The sequence below is a fragment of the Nuphar pumila genome, chromosome 7, assembly GCF_984573655.1.
Source record: "Nuphar pumila chromosome 7, dmNupPumi1.hap1.1, whole genome shotgun sequence".
Lineage (NCBI taxonomy): Eukaryota > Viridiplantae > Streptophyta > Magnoliopsida > Nymphaeales > Nymphaeaceae > Nuphar > Nuphar pumila.
Genome location: NC_143255.1, coordinates 129,377,170 through 129,401,877, shown reverse-complemented (window position 1 = coordinate 129,401,877; position 24,708 = coordinate 129,377,170). Strand labels below are relative to the sequence as shown.

Sequence of the window (24,708 nt, the reverse complement as noted above, 5' to 3'; positions counted from 1 at the left end):
TTTTCAGTTATATAATTAGTTTTCAGATATATGTTAGTACATTATATTTTTATTTATTTTTCAGTTATATAATTAGTTTTCAGATATGTTGGGACATTATATTTTTCAGTTATATAATTAGTTTTTCAGTTATATAATCAGTTTTTAGTTACTTTTATATGTTAATCTCATATTTTTGGCATTTATTTGAGATTTTCTATTTCTTATTCGTTGCTTCATCAATAAAGCATTTTTTTATTTATTTGTATTTTTAGATATTTTTTATAGTTATTTTAAGTTTTTAAAAAAAAATTGAGGCTTACGCCTCGCCTCAGTTTTTTGTGAAGCGCCTCGCTACGTCTCAACGCTTTTCACAACACCGACGCGAAGCATTTTTACAAATTTATTAATGGGTTGAGATCGGAGTTTGAATCAACCAAATCTACTCTCCTTCATCAAAGAAAAGTCCTTTCAATAGAAGACACCAAAGAAGAATTAAGTATGGAGGAGAATAGGTTCAAAAAGTGTATCTCTAAGAGTGATGATGACTCGATTCTAAACGTATCTTGACCAAAAAACTATGTTCGTACCTACAAATCACCACACTATGGAAGGTCAAATGTTGAGAAGCAAAACAATGAATATGAAAGAAGAAAAGTTATTTGCTACTATTGTCGTGAATTGGGACATGTGAAAACATATTGTCCTAAATTGAAGAAATCATATGAGAAGAAGGTTGCCTTTGTTGAACCTCCACAAGAGTCAAGTGATCCATCTATTGGAAACATGTCCTTGACACAAGTAGTGTAGGCTCTTTTGTTAAATTCTATACTTAAATATATATACGAATGTATATATTTAAGTATATAATTATACTGTTTAACCAAAATACCTGATAGGGGTATTTCGGTAATTTCACTATACATTTTTTAGATGTTTTTCTTTTTCTTTATTTTTCCTTTTTCCTTTTTTATTTTCCTTTTATTTAATGTTTTTTTTGGACCACATAAAGGGGCCCCACCCTCTAGTCGTTGGGGCCCCAAACGGTCATAAATATGACCGTTTGGGGCTCCCAACGGCTAGAAGGGAGCCCCTCTATGTGATCCCTTGGGTCCTCCCTCCTCTATAAATTGAGGGCTCCTCCCTCATCCATGTAGGGCTTTTAGCCTCTTCATTTCTCTCGTTCAATAAAGTTGTTTTTGCCTTTGAAGGCTTTTTCACCCCTTAGTGGGTTATTTGCACTTGTATTGTGCTTGTGTTCTCTTTTGCACATTGTGTGCTTGTGTTGTTGGCTTCCATACTTCTCTTTTCACATATTGGTGCTTCCGCGTATTTCATTACATCTTCAACCTCTGCTCAAAGGAGCCGCCTCATCCACCGGAGCCGCAGTCACTTCCTTCGGTTTCTCCGATCCCGGTAAATCTCTTTGGTTTCTTGACTCAGGTGTCTCTTTTCATATGACACCAAATAGTGATATGCTATCTGAGTGTCATTACTTAGTGAGTCAAATGTTTTCACCGTTGATGGAACATCTCTTGAAATAAAAGAAATAGGAAATTTTCAAAACATTTCTCAAAATTCAAAAAGATTTTGTATTTCAAAAATTAGATATATTCCTAAATTGAACTTAGACCTTTTATCCGTTTCTCAGTTATCTGACCATGGATGTGATGTTTCAATCTCCTCTCGTGGTTGTCAAGTGCAGGATCACCAGTCAGGAAAACTGATTGGAGAAGGCCACGGAGAAGAAGACTTATACTACATGGATTTTTTTGAAATACCCAAGAATACATTTTGTTGCAATGTTCAGAAATTGGATTTGGATCTATGGCATAAAAGACTTGGCCAACATAGTATATCCAAGATCCAGTTTTTTCCAAAGATGAAAAAAATTTGTAATTCTGAAAATTTTACATGTGAAAATTGTATTCTTGGTAAAATAAAGTGATTATCATTTCAAAAAAGAACATGTGTTTCTTCTCTACCACTTGAGTTAATACATTCGAATATATAGGGACATGAAACTGTTATATCAAAGGGTTGTTTTATGTATTATGTAATCTTTGTGGGTGATTTTAGAAGACACACTTGGATTTATTTTCTTAAACACAACACTTAAATTTTTTCACATTTTCAAATATTTCACAATTTAGTCAGAGTTTTTATCAAAAGAATTTAAAGATTACCTAGACATATACAGTATCACATATCAAAAAATTTGTCCTTATACCCCTAAACAAAATGGTTTAGCTGAAAGGAATCATAGGCATATTATAGAAACAACAAGAACTTTACTTGTTACAAACCAAGTGCTTAAAGATTTTTGGGTTGAAGCCATATTAACTGCAGTTTATCTTATTAATAGAATGTCTTCTTTTTTGAAAAACATCTCTTATTGAAAAACTTTTTAAAAAAGTTTAAGATTACTCTAGATTGAGAGTTTTTTGATGTCTTGTTTTTACTGAAAAAAATGAAAAGCAGTCTCCTCGTGTTATTTTGAGTCTTTTTAGGATATGCAAATAATAAAAAAGGCTACATATGTTTTGAATTTAAAACTAAAAGGCTATACGTTTCAAGGAATATATCCTTTTTAGAAAAAAAAATAAAAATGAAAAAACTAAGAAAATAAATGAGTATTCTTTCTTGTTGGATTTAATTCCAAAGATTGGTGATTGTGATGAGGATCAGGAAGTTAAAAGTGATGTGATGAATGAAGAACAATCTCATAAGGATCAAGAGTGTATCCAATATTCTAGGCATGGCAATTCTGAGCATCCATGTACTCTTGAAAAATATACCAATGGTGAAAAAACAAGTATAAATACAAACCAGAAGGTTATCTAGAGTATCAAAAGTCCCTGAAAATTTTGTGTTCTATGAGTCTTTTTCACCTAAGTATCAAGCCTACATTACATTAATACATTCTTATATAGAACCCTCCAACTATGTTGAAGCAAAAGAACATCTTGAGTGGGTAGAAGCTATGAGCTATGAGAATGGAATTAGATGCCTTAGAAAAGGCGAACACTTGGACTATCCAAAACATTCTCTCAGGAAAGAAACCTATAGGTTATCGATGGGTATATAAGGTTAAGACTAAGAGTGATGGAACTCTTGAAAGATAAAGTCAAATTAGTTGTTAAAGGATATTCCCAAGAGTATGGAATAGATTACGAGAAAACCTTGGATCTAGTTGCTAGAATAACCACAGTTAGGACCTTAGTAGCCCTTGCCTCTGTGAAGAAATAGCCTATATACCAAATGGATGTTAAGAATGTGTTTATTAATGATAAATTAGTTGATGAAGTCTATATAGAGGCACTGTTTGGTATAATTATTTCTAAGAAAAAAGCTCTTCATTTAGATAAGACTTTGTATGGCCTTAAAAAAGTTTCAAAGGCTTGGTATGACAAGTTTAGTCAAATTATATTTGATGTTAGATTTCAATCTTGTTTAACTGACACGGCCTTAGCCTTTTTTATTAAGATTTTTTATGCAGGTATTAGTATTCTCCTTCTTTATGTGCACGATATGATCATCACAGGAGGTGACAAACAGGTGTTAACATATGTTAGGCTATATATATTGAAATATATATTCGTATATATATATATATACGTAACCATGTAAACCGAAATACCCATCAGGGGTATTTCGGTCTTTTCATTGAATGGGCGTCAACCCATTAGGGGCTGGCATTTTATTTCTTTTTGTATTTTCGTTTTAGTGTATTTTTATTTATTTTTGACTTTTGGCATAAAAGGGATAGCTCCATGTAGTTGTTGGAGCTGCCCCAACGGTCACAAATGTGATCGTTGGGTGCAGCCCCAACGGCTACATGGGCCTGCCCCCTTTGGCCCTCTCAATGTATTATAAATAGGTCATTTTTGGCCTTGTATTCATATAACTCATTTTTTAGTGTCTCTATGCAATAACAAATTTGTTAGACCCTTGTGTGGGTGGTGGTTTGATGATTCTTGAAAGTGTGTTCCTACATGTTTATAGGATGCAATCCATTTCATTGCATAGTATCAAAGCTTCGGTGGTCCAAAAGCAATTTTTAGAGGAAAGATCGTGACAATATCAAAAGGAGGATCGTGAGCTTAGCGGATACAACAAATAGTGGATTGTTGAATCGGGAAGTGTGTCATCTCTCAAGCAAGTCTTGTATTACATTCTCTTTCTCTTTCTCTTTCTCTTTCTCTCCCCACTCTCTCTTTCTCTACCCTTTCTCATTGTAAAGAAATGGAGAATGAGAGGGAAGTAATAGTCTTCATGCCCGTGCACCTAAACGATACAAGCTATGTGATGTGGGCATCCATAGTAAAACACAAAATATGGGAAAATGGACTATGAGGTTTTGTAGACGATATCGAAAAAGAGCCTAAGCTCATTCTTACAAAAATTGAGAATGTGAAGGAGGTTGCTCTTCAAGGAGAGGAAATGGGTAAAGTCGTTTCCGACTATAAAAAAAATAGAAAGAATGGAGGATGGGTCATTCCAAAATAATTGGATGGCTCATCAATAGTGTGGACATCCACAAATGTCATAGTTTTGTGAAATTTGATTTCGATAGTGATGCATGAAAATATCTTAAAGACATGTATAGTCTTAAAGATATTGCAGACATATGCAATGTTCAAAACAAGGTGAGAATCATGACTCAAGAAAAGATGAGCATTAGGGAATACTACAATGCTCTCTCTCTTCTTTGGGATGAATTGACTCTTCTTGATCCAAAATAGCATTGCCCACAAGATGTAAAACTCCGTGAAAATCAAATTAAAATGGAACATTTCTACCAATTTATTAATGGTCTTAGACCCAAATTTGAAGGAACCAAGTTGACTCTCCTTCATAGAGGAGGTATTCCTTCTATAGTGAAAACTCTTGAAGAATTGATTATAGAGGAAAATAGATTGAAAAAGCCTTCTGTTTTAAAAGACAAAGAATTCGTGTTTGCCATGTCAAAGCTCGGTAATCACACTAGAAGCTACAAACCTCCTCATTTTTGTAAAAAATGAGAATGGAAGAAACCCGTATTAAAATAGAGCATGCGTATGGATCTGGATCTGGATCCAAATCCATACGCACGTCAATCCTTTATAACTATGAAGTTGACGCCCTTTTCATTAATGGCATTTTTGTAATATGTTTGTTGTGGTCTCATATTTTAGTCACTACTTTAAAGTCGTTTGATAAAAAGAAATTAGGGCTTGGTGGTGGGTTAATGTTCAGCCGCCCCAGCCATTGTGCATCTCCCTCTCTCTCCCTTTTCTCTGTCTCCTGTGAAGGTTGAGCTGTGGAAAACCCCTCTCGTTTTCTCTCATGGTATCAGAGCTACGGTTGCGGAACCCTACCAAAAGCATGTTCAACGAGATCTGAAGAAGCAGTCGTGAAGACTCCTTGGTCCTTCGTAATCTTCTTTACCATAAAAGACTGCATCTCCTTCTTCAACATCAATGTCTGCCATTTGTTCTTCGGCAGCATCTTCTTCTTCAACATCATCATCTGCCATTTATTTTTCGCCTGCATCTTCTTCTTCAACATCAACTTCTTTTTCTGTCTCCTTCTCCATCGACGTCAACGACTGCATCTTCTTTGTAATCTTCATCAACGTCAATTGCACTTTGTGTGGTTTTCTTTCTGCCGATTGCAACTTCTTCTTCAACATCAACATCACTGCCTCAGACTCTCCTCCTTCACCATCGACGTCAACGGCTGCATTTTCTTCGTAATCTTCATCAACGTCAACTACTCTTCAAATCTGATTTTGATTCTTTCTGCCACTCAATTTCTTAAACTCCATTCTGATTTTGATTCTTTCCTAAGTCTGTCTGTCGTGAATACTCCTTGTATTGCTGGACGATTCATATCATTTTGTTCTAAATATTGCTATCATAGTCTAGCATTCATCATTATATAGATTTTCTCAAACTTGTATTATTGTTCTTCCTCTTTTTCAATCAGCAGTGAAATTAGTGTTTTTTGTGCAACGTCTATAGGCAGACGGTAACAGTTTACATTCTCACATCAAAAAAAAGGGGGGGGGGGGATTTTCTTTCAAGGTATCGGTTGCACAAGTACATGTTTTATTGAAGCTTTGCTGATTAATTAAGTGGTCTCAAATCAGTTTGTTTTTTTCAATCCGTTTTGTTCGCATATTCATTGTTTCATTGATATGGATTCATACTCGTCTTTCAGTCCCTCTGCAAATTTCTTAAATCAGCTCGTTACAGAAAAACTTACTCATTCTAATTTCTTAACATGGAAGAGACAAATACTTTCGTTTATACGGAGCAGGATCTCGATGAACATCTGAATGGTTCTGTTCCGGTACCACCACGGCTTATTTTGCAGGAAACCAATGATGAGAAGGGTGGCGCAATTACTAAATCTATTAAGAATCCAGAGTATACAGCTTGGAGAAATTGGGATCAGTCTTTGGTTGCTTATATTACGTCAACACTCTCTCAAGAAGTGTTGGCTACTCTTTCAGATGATTGCACTGCGGCAGATCTATGGAGTAAGCTCTCTCAGACATACTCTCAGATATCATAAGTCCGAGTTATGTACTTGAAAAATGAGTTTCAAAGTTTGAAGAAAGGCTCAATGACAATTATGAAATACATAAGCCGCTTGAAGAGTATTACTGACCAATTGGTTGTTATTGGAAGTGTTATTTCAGATAAAGATAAAGTACAACTCCTCAATGGGTTGGGCCTTGATTTTGACATGTTTACCACAGCTTTGACATGTCTTCCTCACTGGCCCAACTTTGACGACCTTCAAGCGAAACTTCTCCAGCATGAGATGATTATGAAACAAAGGGCAGAAAGAAATGAATCATTTCGTTCCCATTCAGTTTTGGCCATGGACACTTTTGTAGGTTTTGGACTAGGGAATGGAGGGCATCAAGGAGGCAGAGGCCGGGGCCGTTTTGGTCAGGGACGACGTAGTATCTTGCCTACACCTAATATTTCGAGTGTTTTTAATGCAGGGAATCAGAGGAGAGTGCCCACTTGTTTCTTATGTAACAAAAAGGACATGTAAAAGCCTATTGTTGGTTTAATCTGCAGAATAGAGGAAAAATAAACAAAATTGAGAATAAGTCAGCTACTACCGTGGATACGAAAGCGCCATCTACAGATGTGCAACAACTTTTGTTATCAGCATTGTCACAGATGACGATCAAGCAAAATGAACAAGGCGAATGGTATGTTGATTCCGGTGTTGCCACCCATGTCACGGGTAATGCGGGTAAGTTATCTCACTTATTGCCTTATTTTGAAAAAAGGTAGTATAGTTACAGGAGATGAAACTTATCACTAGATTAGTCATACCGTCAGTGCACATATCCCTATGTCAAAGTCCTCACTTCACTTGTCCAATGTCCTCTTTGCTCCTAATATTAAAAAGAACATTGTCTCTGTAGCTAAACTTGTTGACGATATGAATTCTTCAGTCAAATTTAATCCCTTCTTTGTTTATGTTAAGGATCTACAAACGAATGAGACATTCGCTAAGGGGGAGCGACGAGGAAACATGTACGTCTTCAAGGAGATTCCCTCAGTGTCTTCGCTTTCAATCACAGTTCTCCAATTGAAGTCGTCCAAGCATTCTTCAGTGTCTTCGCCTTTAGAGTCTTTGCACAAGGTTTTAAAACCCGTGACTCGAGACTCGACTCGTTCTTTATTGACTCGTGACTCGGCGGGTCAACTCGGTGACTCGGACCGGGTTTTGTTAACTTTTGATTTTAAAAGAAAGACAATATATAAATTGTCATTTAAACATATAAAGGTTTGTAAAATGACTTAATTACTAGTTTAATTGATTAATAAGTAAAATAACATCAAGTAAAACTGCTCTTAATTCAAATCTCACATTTATTAAAGAAACTACAGAAGCAGAAACAAGTCTTTCAAGACAATATATAAAGAATGACTTAATTACTAGCTTCAAGAACTTTAATAGCCATGCTCGATCATGGTTTACATCATGAATATATGGACATAGTTGTTGTGTTGCAGGGCCTCAGAAAATCCTTGCAAAATTTTGGGAACATTGAACTTTATCTTGATATTTGTAAGTGTTTGTCTGATGTAGAGTTGATTGGACCATGCCTTATATATCTGCACATAAATGCATATAAGCTTTGGATAATGAGAATGTTGTGATGTATATATATTATAATGATAAATGTGGGTATTTTATGCTTTTGGTTTTGAACAGAGCTGGCAGGCTGCCAACTATTGTGTAGGTCTCACAGCAACAAAGTTTCCATATGGACATTTGATATATGTACCTATGTACTTATATAGTTCTTTATAAGTAGTTGCGTGGTGAACTTCTAATGAAATAAATAAACTCAAACCCTTTAGGAGGAGGATTTGGAGTTTTGACTTGAGCCACTTCAAGTGGGATCTGCTGGAGGATATAGAAGAATAACGATGACTTTCATCTTGTGTTTCAAGTTTCAACCACCTGGTATGCAGTATCAATATGCAAACAAAGTCAGTGTTGCAGAGATGGTTGCATGAGGGATCAGTTATGTTAGCTGGATTAGTGGATTCACTCTATGTTCATTGAGGGGTACTGGGTTAGATTCCTTACCTGGAGCTACCAAAAGGAATGAATGATGGACTTGTGAAATTTGATAGACTTGTACTAATTTTGTGATTTTATATTAAGTTGGTAAGCCTATTGTTATTATGCTATTTGTTCTTTGAAAAATGAACACTTACATGTGAAAAAATTGCCCATAGCCTTTGAAAAATGAAAAAAGAAAAAAGTGCCCAAAACTCGCCTGAGTCATGCCGAGTCAAGGCCGAGTTTACCTTGCCGGGTTGACTCGTAGGAGGGTTGAGCCGAGTCACCTAGTTGACTCGGTGAGTTTTAAAACCTTGCTTTGTCTTTCCCTCCATTCGAAGTTCTTAATTCATCTCATTGTAATAAGCCAGATATCTGGCACAGTCGCTTGGGACATTGTAGTCGGGGTTTCGTTGAAAATCTTGTATCTGAAGGTCTTCTTCCAGAGTCTACTTTATGTTCATTTTTAGAGAATAAAAAATGTTCCTCTTGTGAACTCTGCAAAAGTCATGTTCTTTCGTTTCATATTATTAATAAAAGAGTTTCAAAGCCATTTGAGATTATTTGTTCCGATGTTTGGGGGACCTGCACCTATTCCTTCTCTCTCTGGCAGTCGTTACTATGTGGGCTTCATTGATTCTTATTCCCGCTATACTTGGATATATTTCTTGAAACATAAACATAAAGTTTTCCAAATATTTCGGCAATTCCATTCGATGGTCAAAACAAAGTTTTCCTGTGATATTGTGCATTTACAATGTGATGGTGGAGGAGAGTATTCATCGAACGAGTTTATTGCCTTTCTTCAAGATAAAGGAATAAGTCGACAGGTTTCTTTCCCCCATACCCCTCAACAAAATGGGGTTGCGGAGAGGAAACACAGGCATATTGTCGAAAGTGCGATGAGCATGTTACATAATAGCAATGTGCCTGTTAGTCTCTGGACAGAAGTTTTTCACACATCAGTTCATGTCATAAATTGTCTTCCTATGACACTTCTGAATCGGAAATCTCCTTATTATACTTTATTTGGGCAACATCCCTCTTATAATGTTTTTGGTTGTACATGTTATGTGCATATTGATTCATCTTTGCGAAATAAGTTTCAGGACAAGGCCGCTAAGTGCAGATTTGTTGGGTATGCGGATGAATACAAAGGCTATCGATGCTATGACGCTACTACAAAACGTATTAGGACCTCCAGGAATGTTGTTTTTGATGAGCAAAATTTTTAGATCAATGACTCTGAAGAGTTGCCATCTCGAGAAGTAGAGGTATATGATCCATGGATGAGCGCAGATCTTTTTGCTAATACAGGAGACACATGTCAGGCGAATTGTCCTTCCTTCGACTTGAATAGGGAGTTGGATGACTCACAGATGCATGTTGAGCCATCTTCAGTTGAGTCACCTCTCGTTGAACGCTTCTCTGGACAGATATACACTAGAAGGAACAAAAATACAGGGCCGAGGAATGTGGAAATCATCTCTAATGATCTAGCTCAAAGGCCGTCACGCATTAGGCATCCTATTTAACGATGGGTGAGTTAATAGACCTTTTCTCTTGATTTTCAGTTGTTTATGTCTCAGCTCACAAAACAGGATGAACCCACTTGTTTTAATTAAGCTCATCAATCCCGTCATTGGATTGAGGCTATGAATGAAGAAATGGAAGCACTTCATGAGTGTCAGACTTGCGAAATAGCACCTCGACCAGAAGGAAAGAATGTAGTTGGCTCAAAATGGGTTTATAAAACAAAGTGTAAACCCGAAGGAAGTATTGAAAGATATAAGGCGTGACTTGTTGCTCGGGGATTCACACAATAATATGATGCAGATTACGATGAAACTTTTAGTCCAATAGTCAAAATGGGCACAATTCGTGTCAACATATCCTTAGCAATCGACCGAGGATGGAGGCTTAGCCATATGGATGTTAAAAATGCATTCTTGCATGAAATTTTAAAGGAGGAAGTATATATGAAGCAACCTCCTGGGTATGCCGAGAAGGATCCTACTGCCTGGGTGTGCAAACTAAGGAAATCTCAGTATGGGTTGAAACTGGCGTCTCGTTCTTGGTTTGAAAGTTTCTCTATGCAAATTCAAGGCTATGGTTTTAGAAGATGCTCCACGGATCACTCGCTCTTTATTTACCAGAAGACAAACATTGTTACACTTCTTCTTGTATATGTTGATGACATTGTGATCACTGGGAGTTCAGGTAGTCATGTGCAAGATGTGAAGCCGTTTTTAATGAAAACTTTCAAGATGAAAGATTTAAGGGAGTTGAGGTACTTCCTTGGTATGTAAGTTGACAGACAAAAAGACACATTGATACTCATGCAACATAAATACACTCTTGATCTTCTGGAAAGAGCCGGGATGACGAATTGCAAACCAGTCAACACTCCGAGTGTATTACATCAAAGACTGAGTTCTGAAGATTGTCACCTTTGTGTCAACCTTACAATGTATAGAAGCCTTGTAGGGATGCCGCAGTATTTGACTTTTACCAGACCTGATATAGTTTATGTTGTCAATCAGGTATCCCAGTTTATGCATGCTCCAACGGAAGGTCATATGAAAGTTGTGAAGCGCATTCTACGCTATTTAAAAGGAACTATAGGAGACGGGCTTGTTTATCGCAAGAACGATAACCTACATAAAGGACATGAACTCATCACTTATACAGAGGCGGACTGGGCATGGGATCCAGATGAGAGACGATCTGTCTCTGGATATTGTGTATATATTGGACACAATTTAGTGTCTTGGAGCAGTAGAAAACAAAAGGCAGTGGCACGATCGAGTACAAAGGCTGAATACAGGTAGATGGTTGCAGGCACGGCAGAAGTTACATGGATTAGACACTTATTGAGTGATCTTGGGGAGACAATTATTCGATCATTTCTTCTATGTGACAATCAAAGCGCAATAAACATTGCGTGTAACCCTATTCAACATAGCAGAACGAAGCATATTGAGATTGATCAACATTTTATACGACAGAAAGTCGAGATGAAAGATATATAAGTACGTCATGTTCGAACAGAAGATCAAGTGGCAGACTTGTTTACCAAAGGGTTAACATCGCGTCAATTTTGGCTATTGAATAGCAAGTTGTATATGCTCCAAAACCATGTACAACTTGAGAGAGGGTGTTAAAATAGAGCATGTGTATGGATCTATATATGGATTCAGAACCATACGCACGTCAATCCTTTTTAACTGTGAAGTTGACGCCCTTTTCATTAATGGCATTTTTGTAATATGTTTGTTGTGGTCTCATATTTTAGTCACTACTGTAAAGTCGTTTGATAAAAAGAAATTAGGGCTTGGTGGTGGGTTAATGTTCAACCGCCCCAACCATTGTGCATCTCCCTGTCTCTCCCTTTTCTCTGTCTCCAGTGAAGGCTGAGCTGTGGAAAACCCCTCTCGTTTTCTCTCAACCCCAACAACTATGAAAAGAATGACAACAGGGGTCATCAGGAATACAAAAAAGGTGGAAAGATAATTTGTTATCATTGTTATGAACCGGGATATATCAAGCATTTTTGTCCCAAAAGAAAGAAGAATGATCATAAAGAAGACAAAAGAGTTGTTTCGGTTGAAAGGAGTGATATAGACGACTCCAAATGTATTTGCTCGCTCTCTTTAGCCCAACTAATTGAGGCGCCACAACTCATGCTTAAAGCTCAAGCTCCCTCTTTTTCGAAAGCGGCCATATCTACAAGTGGAGACCATGGTAATACCTTGCATCCTTGACTCCAGTGCTTCTTTTCATATAACACCAAATGAGTCCATATTGTCTGAATGTAAGTTTAACCCAAATGATTCTTATGTTTCAACTGCTGATGGAACATCTTTGAAAATCAAAAGTTTTGAGATTTTTCAAAAACATCCAATCTTTTACATACCAAATATTATAGTACCAAAATTAAATTTAAATCTTTTATTCGTTTCTCAAATTACAGACCATGATTGCAAAGTACTGTTTTCATCTAATGATTGTTTAATACAAGATCTTCAGTCCGGTAAGCCGAATGGGAGAGGCCATAAAAGATATCTTTATGTCATGTACAATCTTGAGTTACCAAAACAACCGTTTTGTAATTTTGTGAAAAAGAAAGATATAGAAATTTGACACAAAAGACTAGGACATCCTAGTGTGACCAAATTACACTTGTTTCATTTCTTTTAAATTATAAAGAAAGAGATTTTGTGTGTGAAGATTGCATTCTTGGCAAAATAAAGTCTTCCCTTTGGACCAAGACATTTTATAACTAAAAATTCATTTGAGTTAGTACATTCGGATGTATGGGGACCGGCTTCAGTCATATCCAAAGGAGGGGTATCCTATTATGTTGTTTTTGTAGATGATTATAGTAGACATTCTTGAATATTTTTTCTAAAACAAAAATCAAAAGTATTTGAGTGTTTTAAAACATTTCATTGTTATATTAAGAATCAATTTAAAACTAATATTCAAATCTTTAAAACCGATAACAGGGGAGAATTTGTATAAAAAAAAATCAAAAATTATCTTGGCCTAAATGGGATTGTGCACCAAAAATCGTGTCCATACACTCCTCAACGAAATAGACTAGCCGAGATAAAACATAGACACATTATTCAAACTACTAGAACACTTCTTGTGTCTAGAAATGTTTCAAAAGTTTTTTGGGCAGAAGCCGCCCTTACGGCAGTCTATTTAATAAATAGAATGCCTTCCAAAAGCATTGAAAATATCTCTCCTATTGAAAAACTTTTTAAAACATCTCCCGATTATAAAAGGTTAAGGGTCTTTGGATGCAAATGCTATGTCCTTACCAATAAGAATAACAAATTTTCTCCAAAAGCAATCCCTTGTATTTTTTTAGGCTATAGCAAAACCAAAAGGAATGTAAATGTTATGACATTGAAAGAAACAAATTGTATGTTTCTCGAAATGTCACTTTTTTTTTAAAATGAAATTGATTTTTGCAAGGAAAAAATCCAAGAAAGTTGTGCCTACTTGTTCCTGTTTGACCTTATCAATGAACATGAACGGTGTGAAAATATTCATGACACACATGAGAGTAGAAATTAGAAATGAACACACGCATAATGCAAATGAGAGTGTGAATGGGGTCTTGATGATATAGACTCATCTCACAGTGATATACAAACATATGCTTGACATAAAGAAGATCATCCACCACGTGCTTTAGAAAGATATTCTAAAAATCAAGTAGATTCTTCTAGTATTAGAAAATCCATAAGAATTTCAAAAGCCCCTAGTAGATTTGTATCATATGATTCCTTTAAACCAATGTATAGATCATGCCTAATGGTCATACACTCATATTCTGAACCACAATCTTATCATGAGGCTAAACATCATCTAGAATGGACTAAGGTCATGAATGATGAATTAGAAGCCTTGAAAAAAGCAGAAACTTGGGAAATCCAAACATTACTGTTATCATCGCAAAATTTTACTTTTGCAAATCAAACTGACCTTTGAAAAAGATTTTTGAAAATAACTCGCCTCCGTTTTTAAAATGCGAGAAAATTCCGTAGAATGGGACTCGCTTGTCGGTACGAGGTTCAACCGTTCCTGCCACCTTTAACAGGGGTAATTGAACCAAGGATCAATCTTATGCTCTACTCTATTCAACTTGTCTAAATCATATTCTAATTTCTAAATGCACATAGAATCAGGCATGTGCTATGAATTTTCAGAAAATGCACATTTGAAAACATGATGTTTGCTTTGAATGATTGAAATATTTAGAAAATGTAAATCTTGGAAATGATATCACATGGAAAATCGTGAATTAGGACTTGGAAAATATTTCTGAGAAAAGTAAAAATCGATTTATAGGGAAATCTTGAGATTTTATGAAAATCAATTCTGAGAGAACTTGGTTTTTCTGAATTCCAACTTTGAACTTGAAAATATAACTTGAATTTTCGAATTTTGAATTTTGAGAAACACTTGAAACATACTTTAAGATTTTCATATTCTGAGAAAATTGATTTCTCCCTATGACTTAAAAAATTTTGAGAAAATGAAATTCTTTGAATTGAAATTTGAATTGGCAAATGCATGAAATGGATGAATATGGATTTGAGGAATTGAGAAATACTTTTTTGTATTTTTGAGAAATGCAGTGCATTTTTGAAGTTAGCCTAAGAGTGTAGGCTGAATGTGGCTAATGTGAAGATCATAAATCTGGGTATCATTCATATTCTGACTATGGCCATAAATACAAATTCCACCAAGTTTATAAACTTCATAGAAGCTAGTGCATGTGTCATTCGTGTAGACCATGGTGAATTTGTAAAAATATGCATGAATCATCATCCATCACACATTAAAATGATAAAAAATAAACTATATGCAATGCAACCTAAGCTAAGCAGGAAATATAAATTCTTATTCCAAAGTTTAATTACAAATTACATCACTATTGAAATTTAAATACATGAAAAATAAAGTCTTCAATGTACCTGCAAAACTAGAAAACTTGGTTAATGAAAATATGTTGGCTTTTCTAGATTTATCCAGCAATATCAGGAAATTGTTGGATTTTGCTAGATATAAGCCTTTTTGCCATGATTCCCTTAAATCAAAATGATAAAGTATGAAATAAAATTGAATAAATAAGGAAGATAAGATATGAAATTTCGAAATTGGGGTCAAAATAACCAAAATACCCCTAATAACAAGACTATGGCCTTGAAATTAGGGTTTTTAGAAAGATGTTTTGATAAAATGCAAATTTTGAAGTTTAGATGAAATAAACTAAGCTAAATATGATGTGACATGCTTAAATATATGAAAATTAGGGTTAGAGATTTCGAAATTTAGGTCAAATGACTAAATTGCCCCCGATAGCAAGACTATGGCCTTGAAATCAGGGTTTTTTAAAAAGAGATTTTGGTAAAAACTTAGGTTTTATGCACTAAATGAAATCAAATGAGCACAAAATTAAACCTAAAGCATCCTAATATGATTATGAACATGATTAAACCCTAAAAATATATGCTTATGCACGAAAATCCATGAATATCACAAAAACTGTGATTTTAGCAGTGTTTTTAGATCTTTCAGGAACCCGGTTTTGCAATTTGCTTGATTCAGCCATCAAATGGATTCCAAAATCCATAAAAATTGGTACCTACACTTGTTATAGCCCTAATGTCGAATTGGAATTATAAAAATAATTTGTTGACATTAAATTAATCCGAAAATTGCATTAAACCCTAAAAATATGTTATTTTTGACCTAATTCACCAACCAGTCTTAGTCCAAGACCTGAACCAGGGGTCAAATCTCCAGGGAAATTTATGAAATTTTACAGAGACTAACTAAGAAGAAAAACAGAGATTTCCCAATTTACAGATCGGAAAAAGCATCTCCGGTTAGGGAGAAACCCTTCCGGCAATCTGAGCTAAAATATATCACTTTTAACAGGGATTAAAACGACTATTTCAGATTGAAAATACAGGAATAAATAGCAAACCTAAACAAAAATCTCTAAAATTTTAGTGGTGAACAGTAGACAGAAAAATAACAATACTCACTTTTTATAGATCTAAAATCGGATCTGTGGTTTGGGATTGATGACTAACACAAGTCTGATTAGGGTTTTGGTAAACCCTAACGAGTTTTAAATTTAAAAACAGATTCTCTAAAAGGGGAAAAATATTAAACAGTGATCAAAAAATCCGAAAATTTCACAGCAGACGGATCTACTCAATGTGAATCCATAGCACTTTACAGATCTAAAATCGGATATAAGATGAGAGAAATATCATCACAGCGAGTTACCTTCTTGATTTTAACCACGATTTTAAAGCTTTAAAAACCCGATTTGATGTCTGATTTTTTTGACAGGGTTCCCGAGATCCAAAACCTCTGATTTTTCTACAGTAACTCAATAACTCATGCATGCACCATATATAAAAAAATCAGAAATAAACAATGAGTTCTTCAATCCGAAATAACATTATCTTTACTGTTCTAAACCTAAAACACACAGAAATTTAAGAAACTTGAAAAACCATGCATTAACTAATGTAAATAAATAAAATAAACCCTAAAACAGTAAATAAAAATTATTTTTATGCTGTAGAACGTAAAACAAACATGAATAAACCATGAAAATAAATTAAAAACAGGGAATCAAGGGCTGGAATTTGATATCACCTTTAAAACATAGATTTAACCCATTAAAAAGGGTAAATCATATATTTTATTGGTTAATAATGCAAAGAATCATGTTAAAATCGATTCTAATCGATTAAAATCTCTGTAAATCATCCAAAACAGGGTTAGATCACCTTCTTGCATCGTTCTTGCTGATTCTTGATAGTTCTTGAGGTGAAACCATGGTTGATCTTCCATAAGGAGGGGTGTCCAAGCCTAAATCTAGGTTTAAAGCATTAAAAAAACATTAAATAAAATAAGAAAAGTGAAGAAGTTCATACCTTGGAGTTGCAGCAATGGAGGAAGGGCTGGAGAGGAGAGAGAAGCTCCAAGATTTGCTCCCAAGGTGGCTGGAAAAATCGTCCCCCCTATGGGGGCCTTTTATAACAATTTTTTAGGTTTTAAAAATTAGCAATTTTGAAATTTTTGGACTTCTAAAGGGGGGGCGATTTTGGGGTGGAGTTACCTAACTACCCCTAGTCTAAATTATCCTAAATAATGCCTAATTAACCCCTAGCTAATCCTAAAAAATCCCCAAATGTGATGCCACTTGGCATTTTCTCACATTGGGTTTTTAAAACTCCTTTAAAAACCTTTAAAAATACTAGTTTTAAAAACTAACTTTCAAAAATGAGTTTTTCAAAATGGTTTTGACTCTTCTAAACCTCTAACACTAACCAAGACATCAACTAACCCTAGTCTAGCCCTGACTGACTCGAATATGGCACCACCCCGAGTGGGCCCTACTTGAGTTTTTCAAAAAAAAACGATTTTAAAACTTGAAATTGAAGGAGTTTTCAAAAGGATCTTCAAAAGTAAACTTCAAATTAGGATTTTTGAAATGGCATAAGGTTATAACTGAGTTAGAATTCCTCTGGATATGGTGCCAACTGAGCAGGCCCACATCGAATTTTGCACATTTTTGAAATAAACACTGAAAATGGCTTTGAAAAATGGTTAAAATTGACATTTGAAATTCAAGATCTTTGAAAATAGGGTCTCAAGCGAACTGGAACTCCGGGTTAGAGTCCTGAACTCTTAGGACTCTGAGATTTTAGATTTTAAAAGCCAAATGAAAGAATTTTCAAAAGATTTTATCAAGAAATGATGAAATAAGTTAGAAAACACAGTCAGGGTTAGACTCCTAACTCGACCGAACTCTAAAATAGAGTCTTGAACTAACTGGACTCTGTAAAATGACCTAAATTTCGAAAACAAACGAAAAAGATTGAGAATGAAAGTAAAACAGACTTAAAAACCAGACTCCTGACCGGATTAGGACTCTGAGACATAGTCCCGATCGGACTGAAACTTTCAAAAATTTGAGAAATTTGATGAATAGAGGCATTCAGAAGCGACACCATCTAAATGGGTCTCATCTGTGAATTGAAATCGATTAAAGTTTGAATTTGAAAGGAATCCAGATTGTTTTCTGAGAAAATATTTCGAAATATAAAGTACTGGGGTTGGAAAATGACAGAGTATTGAATAAAAACCCAGGTTTTGAAATTGATTTTGAAATAAAGCTTTAAAATTCAAATCTGGATTGAATGTTTTGAAAACTGGAGTGCTGGATCTCGAAAATGAGATGTAATGACATGTAATACCATGCAATGTTACGCAGAATACGTGCAATGACATGCAATGATCTGTAATGACTTATGAAATGGACAAACACTGGATGAAGGTAAAAATTTGGGGTGTTTACAATTACCTAAAAGAAGGAAAACTATAGGATGTAGATGGGTGTACAAGATAAAAACCAAATGTGATGGAACATTAGAACGATACAAAGCTAGGTTAGTAGCCAAGGGATACAGTCAAGAATATGAAATTGACTACGATGAGATATTTGCTCCAGTTGCTTGAATGACAACTGTTAGAACTCTCATTGATGTAGCCTCGATTAAAAAATGGCCTATATTTCAAATGGATGTGAAGAATGTGTTTTTGAATGGTAATCTGGACGAAGAGGTTTAGATGGACCCTCCACCAGGCTTAAACTTAGCAGATGAGAAAATTATTTGGTTACGCAAAACCTTGTATAGCCTAAAACAAGCTCCCAAAGCTTGGTATGATAGGTTCAGTAAAGTAATGACACAACTTCATTTTAAATCTTGTTTTACTGACACTGTGTTGTTTGTTAAGTCTTCCAATGCAAGGATAGTGACCTTACTACTTTACGTAGATGACATGATAATCACAGGAAGTGATACGCAGGGAGTTAATCATATCAAAGATATGCTTAAAGTCGACTTTGATAATGACAGATCTTGACCTTTTACAGTATTTTTTTGGAATAGAAGTTGTTTACTTACCTTGTGGTTATTTTTTGTCACAAACTAAGTATGCAGCAGAGATCATTGAACGATCAGGACTTTCGAATGAAAAACAGGTTGATACTCCGGAAATCATAAATGACAAAATGAAGAAAGATGATGGTCAGCCTCTACAAGATCCAACTCCCTACAGAAAAATGATTAGAGCTTTGTCTTATCTTTCTATTACTCGTCTTGATATATCTCATACTATTCATTCTGTTAGTCAATTTCAGCATGCTCCTACTAGAGTGCATGAGTGTTGTAAGGAGAATTGATAGATATATTAAGAAATCCATCAATCATGGATTATTTTTATCATTCTCTTCCTCATTAGAAGTCATTTCAAATTTTGATTATGATTGGGGAGGAGATGTAAATGATAAATGCTCAACCACTAGTTTATGTGTGTTTGTAGGTGATAACTTAATTTCATGGTGATGCAAAAAGCAGCAGAAGGTGTCGTTTTCCTCCACTGAAGCTGAGTATCGTGTCATCGCAACAATCACAACAAAGTTAGTAAGGTTGCGACAACTACTAGAAAACATGGGAATTCACATTGCTTCCGTCACCTCGCTTTCAGTTCTTACTTGGCAAACTCTCGGTTATCCCACCATGAGTTTGAGGGGGGTGTTAAGATATGTTAAGTTATATATATATATATATATATATATATATATATATGTGTGTGTGTGTGTGTAACTATGTAAACCGAAATACCCATCAAGGGTATTTCAGTCTTTTCATTTAATAGGTGTCAGCCCATTAGGGGCTGACATTTTATTTTTTTTGTATTTTCGTTTTAGTGTATTTTTATTTATTTTTGACCTTTTGACTTTTGTCAGAAAAGGGACAGCTCCATGTAGTTGTTGGAGTTGTGCAGCCCAATGGCTACATGGGGCTGCCCCCTTTGGCCTTCTCAATGTATTATAAATAGGCACTTTTGGCCTTGTATTCATATAACTCATTTTTTAGTGTTTCTATGCAATAACAAATTTGTTAGACCCTTGTGTGGGTGGTTTGATGATTACTAGATTGAAAAGTGTGTTATTGCATGTTTACTGGATTCAATTCATTTCATTACAACAGGGAGTTGAAAACATTAAAAGACTTCTCAAAACACTTTTTGAAATGACTAATTTAGGGTTTTTAAAGTATTTTCTTGGTATAGAAATTGCTTATTCTTCTAGAGGTTACTTGCTGACTCAACCTAAATTGTCAGGTCTAGTATCTCAAATGATAAGAAGGTTGACACTTCCGAAGTTGTAAATGTCAAAATGAAGATTGATGTTGGGGAATCATTTGAAAATTTAATACCATACAGGAAACTTGTTGGGGGCACTATCTCTCAATTACAAGACCTGACATTGCGCACGTAGTTCAAGCAACAAGCCAATTTCAGCATGATCCCACCACTGTTTACGTGGGAGCAGTTATGTGTATTATTAGATATATTAAAACTTTTGTTTTTCGATAACTTTTCTTATCTGCTTCTTTATCATTAGATTTAATTGCTTATATTGATGTTGATTGGGGAGGTGATCACAACAACCGACATTCAATAATTGATTTTTGTGTATTTTTAGGTGACTCGTTGATTTTATGGAGATATAAGAAGCAGCATAAGGTCTCCTTTTCTTCAACTGAAGCAGAATATCGAGTCATGGCAACAACCACTATGGAAGTGGTCTGGCTAAGAAGATTGTTGGCCGACATGGGAGTCCTGATCAAAGAAGCATCCAGAATGTGTTGTGACAACAAAAATTTTATCTATATTGCCAACAACCGGACTTTCCATGAACGTACCAAGCATATTGAGATGGACTATTACTATGTTCGAGAGGAGTATCTACATAGCACTATTGATCTTCCATATGTTACTTCCGAATATCAGTTAGCGGATTTCTTCACCAAACCTCTCATTGTTTCTAGATTTCACTTTCTCTTGAACAAACTTTCGGTTATCCAACCGTAAGTTTGAGGGAGAGTGTTAAAAATGTAAATATATATATATACAAAGTATATGCATTATGTACATACACAAGTGTATATATATAACTAGGTTTAGTAACTAGGGTAGATTAGTTTTTTAGCTTTTTACTTTTTTGGTTTGAATTCAGCTAGTCAACAAATGTTTTGGAGACTCTTTGGATTGTGCATATAAAGGGATGAAACCCCCTCACAAATGTATGATTCCTGTATGGACTTATATCAATAAAATATTATTTTTTAGCCTCTTGTGTTGACCCCTTTAGTGGGTTTTGTGTGTGAGCCCATTTGTGGCTTATTGTGTGTTTACTTTGGTATTTTGGTGGACTTTGTTGTGGCTCTTTTGCATGTCTACTTTGGTGATTTGGTAAACATCGTTGGAGGCCCTCATTTCCTTACAATATCTAGGTCGCAAATATGCTCCTTTATTGCCCTCATTGGACTACGATGAAGTAGCACAAATAGATATTGGACCTGATCACTGATCCTCCCATTACTCTTTAAGATAACCAAATTTATGTAGATATGACCCAACCAGAAGATATCTTATATTTCTAACAATAAAGACTGAGGTGTTTTCCACTGCACCTAGTTAGGACCATATGAAAAACGAAATATGATGAGAACGTTCTTATCGCATACCTGGTCATAAATGAGGCTAGATTTATCGAAGCGTTTATGTGCTTCCTGCAATGGAAGAGACATGCATGATATCAAAGACCAGCAAAATTACTTAAAACATACAGATCAATTAACTAATATGATTAAAGGTAAATCACACATGCATGAACACACACACGTGCAGAGAGAGAGAGAGAGTATACTCCAGTTTTGTGTTGATTTATCACAACTGCAGGCACATACATCACCAGTATTTTCAAAGTATTGTGGTATTAGCATGATATATTCTTTTTTTTTATAAGCCAGCTGGGGTTAGGCAGACCCCTACCTGAAGACAGAACCACAAAAGATTACATAAGAATGTCATCTAAGAGCGACGACCAGTCAGGAGGTTTGTCTTTCCAGCTCCGGTTTGAAGCGGAGTAATCCAAGTCTTGCATGATTCCAAGCTGTATAATTATTAAGTTTAGGATCCCATGAACACAACCACTTTTTAGCATGATATAGTTGTTATTATATCACTATAATTTTATTTGCTTAGGCCCCTTTGAATTTTTTTATTTATTGTTAATATATAAACAATTTTCTGTTTTTGTTTGTAAACAAAGATTTTGTTTCTGGTTTATAAATAAACAAACAATTTTTATAATTAGCAGGGAGGCATTCTTTGACCCGATTATGCATGGGAGGGAGCAAGGGCCAACGAGCATGGAGTTGTTTCTGGTGATCCTGTGGTTCCATGCATCCTGTGAATACACAGCTCAGACTTGGAACACCCTCCTCCCCAGTCTGCCCCCACCCCTCTTTCTATTAAGTATCCTGAAATGGACTGGACCAGTTTGGGTCTGATCTAGACCCAAACTGGGATTGCGTGATTGACGTGCCTACTAGGGCATGTTTGTAATATTGTGTTTTGTTGTAGGACAGTCATGTTCATAATCAAGTTTACTTGTAACCTAATACATAAATACAAAGTATCAGGTCTCGTATGCTTTAAGAGAAAACATGAGCCTGTGTGCAGCAAAACCGACTCAGCATCTCCTCTTTCTTCTATCTTTTTCTTCTCACTTTTTCTCCTTTTGCAGATCAGATTTGGTGAAAACTGATGTTCTAACATGGTATCAGAGCACGGTTGGACCTAGGGCTCGGTATTGATTCCAAAAGGTATAACCATAGAGAATATCTGATTTCGATCAGGAAAAATACTCTTTCCCCACTTCCGTAATTTGTGTTATCGTATTTACTCTCAAAGGTCCGATCTCTTCTTCTCATCCAGATTCTTTCTTGAAAGCACTTGCGTGTTTTCACCTCAAACACGCCTTTTCCTCTTAAAAGGCTGTTATCTACTGCATACTTACCTTGAAACCCTTTCTTGAAACTCGTGATTTCTTCTTTCTTCTTTCTCTAGAATCTGTTTTCTCATTCCTTCATCTGAAATTTGATCGTTGATTAATCTAAAAACACGATTAATCAACATCTCTTGAATCGCTGCTATATTTCAAGCAAAAACTTGTGCTTTCTTTTCTTTTCTTTTCTTTTCTTTTCTTTCTCTTGAATCTGTTTTCTCATTCCTTTATCTGAATACTCATCGTTGATTAATCTGAAAACTCGATTAATCAACGTGATCTGACACTTGTTCACGTGATCCGATAACTTGAATATTCACAACATTGATTAATTGTGCTTTGGCTTGATTCATAAATATTGAATTGATAATTTGAATACTCTCGTGATCTGATATCTGCAAAAAAAAAAAACAGATCTGAATTCTGTTATAACCAGTTCCCTTCTGGACTGAATTTAAACAGTCACACTATCGTGAAGTTTAAGTAGTCATTCGATTGCTTCTTTCTTAGAGTGTTTTCCAATTTATATTCTCGTATCTCATAATCATGGATTCTTCTTCAACTCAGTCCGATTTGTCATCAAACTTCCTTAGCCAACTTGTTTCTGAAAAATTAAATAATTCCAATTTCCTGACTTGGAAGTGACAAATAGTTCCTTTTATCAGGAGCCAAGATCTCTTTGGTCATCTGGATGGATCAATTCTAGTCCCACCAGAGTTCATTTCAAAGGAAGAAGAAACAAACGCTCATGGGGTTGCGTCTACCCAACTTGTTCGCAACCCGGATTATGTGCATTAATTGCCTACATCACGTCTACCTTGTCTCAGGAAGTACTGGTTTTATTCCCAACAACTGCACAGCGATGGAATTGTGGAACAGGTTGACACAAACATACTCTCAGATATCTGAAGCCAGGGTTTTGTTCCTCAAGCGTGAATTTCAACTTCTTAGAAAGGGCAGTCTGTCTATCATGGATTATTTGAATAAGATGAAGACTATTACAGATCAACTAGCCATTGTTGGATGTGAAGTGTCAGACAAGGAAAAAGTGCAACAGACATTGAATGGTTTGGGCCCAGATTATCATGTATTGGTGGCATCATTTTTGTGCTTGCCCATGCTTCTCACATTTGAGGACCTTCAGGCAAAACTTCTACAATACGAAATGTCGTTGAAAGGTATTGCTGAAGATTCTGGTGCTCAATCTGATTCTCAAGATGTTTTAGCTACTGGGTTCTCATTCGGTCGTGGTCGTGGAGGAAATAGCTTCAGAGGAGGAAGAGGTCGTGGTAGATTTGCAGGTCCAGGTTTGCTTCCCACACTCAATATGCCGTTCAACTCCAATGCGAAGAACCAAAATCAAAGAGCTATCCCGACATGTTACCTGTGCAATAAAAATGGGTATATTAAGACAAATTGCTAGTTTAATCCTCAAAATAAAGAAAATTTGTCAAACACTGAGAGCAAGAAGGCAGCTAATGTTACCAAAATTGATGGGAAGGCGACACAACTTTTGTTGGCAGCATTGTCTGGGTTGCACTTGAAGCAGAATGATCAAGGATTATGGTATGTTGATTCAGAAGCAGCGACCCATGTTACGGGAGATGTTGGTAAGCTCTCGAACTCGGTTCCTTACTTTGGCAAAAATAGTGTTGTTACTGGAGATAGAT

The 24,708-nt window shown here is 35.6% G+C and overlaps 1 protein-coding gene across 2 annotated transcripts in view; it reads right to left on the bottom strand.

Annotated features, from left to right (window-relative positions):
• Positions 1 to 24,708, bottom strand: part of LOC149833501 (ADP-ribosylation factor GTPase-activating protein AGD3-like) — a 100,715-nt gene that overhangs the window by 45,491 nt on the left and 30,516 nt on the right. For both annotated transcript variants that reach the window (XM_090015163.1, XM_090015162.1), the window contains one exon: positions 21,714 to 21,758. In XM_090015163.1, the coding sequence (XP_089871289.1) occupies positions 21,714 to 21,758 (45 nt within the window). The remainder of the gene's footprint in view (positions 1 to 21,713; positions 21,759 to 24,708) is intronic.